Source organism: Nanorana parkeri, unplaced genomic scaffold (assembly GCF_000935625.1).
Source record: "Nanorana parkeri isolate BGI_ZX_2015 unplaced genomic scaffold, ASM93562v1 scaffold69, whole genome shotgun sequence".
Taxonomy (NCBI): Eukaryota; Metazoa; Chordata; class Amphibia; order Anura; family Dicroglossidae; genus Nanorana; species Nanorana parkeri.
In genome coordinates, this window is record NW_017306337.1 from 1,892,676 (window position 1) to 1,898,428 (window position 5,753).

At 43.7% G+C, this 5,753-nt stretch overlaps 1 protein-coding gene across 1 annotated transcript in view; it reads right to left on the reverse strand.

The window, feature by feature from the left end:
* Positions 1-5,753, reverse strand: part of VWA5B2 (von Willebrand factor A domain containing 5B2) — a 32,975-nt gene that overhangs the window by 22,319 nt on the left and 4,903 nt on the right. Inside the window, exons 3-5 of the mRNA XM_018576548.1 lie at positions 3,035-3,266; positions 2,126-2,319; positions 1,838-1,969 (exon numbers count right to left, since the gene is read on the reverse strand). Of these exons, the coding sequence (XP_018432050.1) occupies positions 1,838-1,969; positions 2,126-2,319; positions 3,035-3,266 (558 nt within the window). The remainder of the gene's footprint in view (positions 1-1,837; positions 1,970-2,125; positions 2,320-3,034; positions 3,267-5,753) is intronic.

Sequence of the window (5,753 nt, forward strand, 5' to 3'; positions counted from 1 at the left end):
TTTTGGATCACCTTGTTTAAAAAATAAAGAATTAAAAAAAAAAAAAAAAACACCAACATACATTCCAGGTGCATCAAAACAAAAAGGTGTTCACAGTCGCACAGTTTGTTTTCTTTCTAAAGCTGCCACAGGAGTAGAAAAGCCTGACCCCTGACAGCAGCTGCAGAGTGGGACCCTTGTCTCTGTGGGGATGTAGTGATCTCATTGCAGTGGTCCAAGTCACACCCCCTAAAGCTCTCCAATTAGCAGAGCTCATGCTCCCTGCCGAATGGAATGCCCCGGCTCAGGAGGATGTCAGACCTCTGGAAAAAGATCACTGCTTCCACACAGAAAGCAAAGGTGCCACTCTAAAGAATGCTGACAGGGCACATGTTTTTCTACTCAGGCTGTGGCAGATTTTAGAAATAAACTGTAAGGCCCCTTTGACACAGGTGCTTGTCTGTGCCAATCAGCAGGGATCTGTGCACAGATTCCTTGCTGATAGCAGCAGTTTCGTTGAGACATCTGCGTCTGTCCATGTATGTACCGGACCCATGTTAGGTCTATGTGGAGATAGATGTAAATTAAAATGTGTCTGTTTATATCAAAATACCCCTGATCAGGTATGCCAAAATGGAACTCTGTTCCGTTTGGTTTTCCAGACCTGATCAGAATTGGGTGTAAACAGATGTAAATGGATACCTGTATAGACCACCATATAGACTAAAACTGGGACTTCCGATTAGATCGCCTGAAAAACTGACAGGTGGACCTGATCGGAATGCCTGTGTGAAAGGAACTAAAAGCTGGCCATAGACAGCTCTATTCCCAGCTAAATTAGCCAAAATTCAAAGTCATGGGTGCCCCTGCAAGCGCCACTCAGCTCAACAAAATTGGATGTAAAAATAACAAAAAAAATAAATCAAATCAACTGAGCCAGGTGGAAAATTATCAGCTGACCAGTGACTGCATTCTATCAGGAAATAAAATCACTTTTTGGCAGCACCATTGTATTCAAGAAGCCACGAATGCCTGAATACAATAACTTGCAGTGGAGATTCCTCCATCCATGCTGTTAACAGTCTGAACAAGAGAAAATCAAGCCATGTATGGCCACCTTAAATGACTTTGCACACCTTTTTTTCTATACACCTGTAAAGTGTTAAGCCAATTGAAAGTGAATGTTTACATTTTCTTGAATGCTGTCAACGCACGCAGTGGTGTATGCAACTGCTAAAGAATAAAAAAAAAAAAAAAGGCAAAATGGATTGCTCATTTATTCTACCACCACAGGCATTTGTCTGTGAAACGACAGCTTTAGAGTTAGGTCCTATCCAATTGAAATAGCCACGATCATTTAAAGGACAACTGTTGTGAGAGAAAAATGTACTCTTCCCAATAGTTTGAGCTGGTGCATGACACTGCAGCTGTCACACGCCAGCTCTATAGCTTAAGAATTGAGTGATCACAAAAATCTGATCCCTCAGCTTGCGACTTCTCCTTGCAGAGACCAATAACTGTCAGTCGCCATTCCCCGCAGGAATTCCCCCCTCCCCTCTCTGTTCCTCCAGTGCTTATTGGAGGGACAGACAGGGGGTGGGCACAGCTGGCTCTGGCTGTAGAGAGCCAGAGCCAGCTGTCAATCAGGCAGCAGGCTGGATCCCGACAATATGCAATAGTCCACTATATGCTGACTTTGGGTCACAGAAGTACATTACAAAATGTACTCCTGTGACCCAAAAGAGAACTGGAGCCAAAAAAAAGGTTTTGCTATAGTTCTCCTTTAAACACGCCTATGAAGTTGTTTTCCACTATGAGCTTACCAATGCCCAAACCATGATTTTTTTCTATTACTTACCACTAAGATGCAGGATAATTTCCAAAGCACGGTCACACTTATACTCTTCTGCCAAGCTAATCCAGATAGAGGAAGCTGAGAGTGCAAAAGGGCTTGCATCAGCACGGAGAGCATGGGATGGACTCTCTATACCTGTACAAGAGGAGAAGTAACATAAGTAACATTACCCTTGGAGTGTGTGTATATACACATACATACATACACATATATATATATAACTACAGTATATGTGTTACTGAATCTCGTGTGATTTATCCTTATATAATAGTTTACAAGTAAAATACTCACCTGCCAGAAGGCAAGGTCCCTGAACTTGTAAGCGGAAAGAAAGCTGATAGCGCTGTGGGTTCGTGGCCATGCCAGTGAGAGCAGTAGAAAGAGATCGGGGATGTGAAGAGTGCAGTAACTGGGATGATGAATCTGGAAGCAGCACCCAGGAATTTACCCCTGCTCCGCTCACACTCCCAAAACAACTGGCCGGACTGTAAGACAAAGAACAAAGAAACGTCTTCAAAGTGCATACCTTATTATCATAGCCACATAGGTGTATTGTGACCTAATTCCATCTAACACAAGGAGAGTGTACTGTAGGATGCATGCATCAGTAAATGAAAACAATCACTTATCACAATATAAAATTCATGTTTCCTTACTGAGAATTTGGCCAAGGTGCCTTAAGCTTTAATGTTGACAGAACAGATAAGAAAATGAGAGGTACAATGAAGACTGCTACAGAGTAGCGGTCTTTAACTTTGTTTTTTTTTAAATGACTTAAAAGCGGAGACTATAACAAATAGGTTCCAGAAAATAAAAATAATGTTTTATAAGGCTCAAGCAGAGCAAAAGGTCAGACTACTTCTGCAACCAAAGCTCTAAACAGAACAAAATAAAAACTTGTGTAACCCAAGAATAAATGTCCTAGATACTAAGCTCTTTATATTTCTGTGGCACTGAATGCTGGAAAATCTTTTCAAATATACCTCCTCTCAAAGGTCTATCAGGTTCTTTAGTGCTTGGTTTTCATTTTTGAGCACTACAGTCAAACAAAGCTACAAAAGGTTGTGACTACAGAATGAATATGTGGTAGAAGAAGAACAGATAGCACAGAAATTAGGAGATTCAAGTACAGTGAGGGATAGGACAGCTTTTGTATTACAGATGACACCAGAAAGACCAGTACACAGAACAGAAAAATACCATGAGCACAACCTGTCGTCAGAAAGACCATCCCCATGCTCGTTAGGATCCCCTGGATTCAGGGCCAAGGGTGTAAGGGTGGAGTTGAGGGTCACACGCACAGCTCCTCCTGGAAGAGTTTGCAGCTCTCTGCTACTTTGCAGAGTCACACTCACTACTGAAGAGGGATGTACAGCTCCCACACTAAGCACAAATACATTGTGCGCCGTGTCTGCGTCCAATACAAGGTGACCTAAAGACACGAAACAGAGAGACAAAGTGAAGAGGTTGAGAGGGTAAAATTCTAAAAAACAGACCTGACAATAACAGAGCTTTCAAGTAAAACTGAATTAAAATTTGAAAAACAAAATGCTGTTACAGGGAACATTTAGAGATATTAATTATGCCTAGCTAGCACCCCAAAAAATGTAGTCTTGCTAAATAATATCTCCTGAAAAATAGAAGTGAATTTGTATGTGAGGTTGTCTAGGTACTCATGTACCTACAGCCTCATGTCTGCTGAGTGAGATCTAAGGCACTGATGCATCTGATTAGGAGATTTGGTCACCATTTTCCTTACTGGAGGCGCCTCTACTAAGAGAGGTGCCTCTACACAGAGACACAGCACAGAATATGGCATGGTAAGTCAGCAGTGGTGAAAAATAGGGATGCACCGATACTTGTATCGGTGCCGATACCGGGTATTTGGGAGAGTAATTACCCAAATGCTCCTGATGCCTATCCCGAAACCAAAACTTCCAGTATCAGTAAGCCGGGCAGCGAGTCATTACACACTGTTTGGCTTCCATTGGCCTGGTCACCAGGGAGCGTGGAGCTACCTTCCCAGCCAATCAGGAAGCTGGGGGGTGAGTAATGACTCGCTGCCTGCTTCCTGATTGGCTGGGAAGCCGGCTCAATGCTCCCTCGGCACTTGGAGCCGGCCAATCAGGAAGGTGGGCAGCGTGTAATGACTCGCCCTCTGCCTACCTAATTGGTCAAGAAGCTGGCCAATCAGGAAGCCGGGCGGCAAGTCATTACCTGCCCCCCAGCTTACTGATTGGCTGGGAAGCTAGCTCCCTGGTGACATGGCCAAGCGAGAAGCCAAACAGTGTGTAATGACTCGCCGCCTGGCTTCCTGATACCGGAAGTTCTGGTATCGGGATAGGCATCTGGTAACAAGGTAGCATGGAGCCGGCTTCCCGGCCAATAAGCAAGCCAGGCAGCATGTAATGACTCAGCTTCTCGACCAATTAGGAAGCCAGTCGGTGAGTCATTGGCCAGAAAACTGGCTCCATGCTCCCTCGTCACCTGGTGATGAGGGAGCATGGAGCTGGCTTCCCGGCCAATCGGGAAGCTGGGCGGCAAGTCATTACACGGCGGCCGGCTTCCTTAATGAGACTTCCAGTATCGGCAAACACTGAAGAAAAAAAATATCGGTACTCGTACTTCATGCCGAAAAACCGGTATCGGTACATCCCTAGTAAAAGATCTGTTGCAGGGCGACCAGAGGCAATACTGGTGACTAGTCCTTTGCCTTTTTCCTTCATTTTTTTTTTTTTGCACGGCTTCCAAAATTCAGTTCATTGTTAAAGCACATTAGCAACTAAACATTTCCAAAAAATAAACAATTAGCCCAGTTATAAAATTCTGCCTATAGGGATAGCAGTGTTCCCAATACTCAAGCACCTCTGCGATGTTACATGGTGTGAACGAGGGCTAAAAACTTACTTCATTTGCTGTTAAATATACTACTAGAAGCTTTATGCTACATCAGTGCAGAAACATTATGGTTGATTCTGCCAAAAATCTTGTGAGCTGATAGCAAAGGCAGATAGAACAGGAAGTTAACTTATCAGTAAGCATTGTGGCAGCTCTCCCTGTGGACTACAAAATGCCTCTCCTCTTGGTTATGGAGAAGAGGGTGAGGTGTTCTGTGAGGTGTTCTGTAGTCCTAATACAATGCTGCTCCTCCACACAGGGCCGGCCTTAGGCCTTTAGGCGCCCTGTGCGAGAAAGCTTTACAGCGCCCCTCAGTGGCCACACCCTTTAGTGGCCACGCCCCCGTAACCACACCCATTTCCCCCAATATATGCACCATTTAAAGACTCCTATTTTGTTAAGCCGCAAAGAAACATATTAAAAAGTGTGATAAAAATAAAACTTTTATTCAAAGGTATTAAACTTGTAGGCACAATAGAAGTATTCTTATCAAATAAAACAACAGAAGGTAAACAATAAATGTCAAACTACAATAGAGTCTATAAAAATAAAGTGTCAGGTCGTCATGCTGACCCCTTTTTTCAAGTAAGTGCATCTAGAAAAGTAAAAATAAAAAACAGAACACATACCCCGGGCTACATGTAAATGAAGCCAGGGGTCTGTATTGTATTCAGACACATAATAATAATAATTTGTTTGAGAATGTGCGGCGGCCATGTTGGCCACCAGCGTGTTCTCTGAATGCGTGCCACCATCTTGGAGGCAGGGAGCATGACGTTACATGACGCCATGCATGCGTGGCGTCAGGTGACCTCACACGCCGATATTGGCCCCACCATCTTGGTGTATACCTAGATATACACCAAGATGGCGGCGCCCAACACGTGCGGTGTTATATGACGTCATGCGCCCTGCCTCCAGAGCACGCCAATGGCTGAATCCAAAATAGCATATAAATGTGTTTTGTTTGATGAAACAAATGAAAACTTTTTTAGTTTTCGTTCATTTCATCTGAAATGAA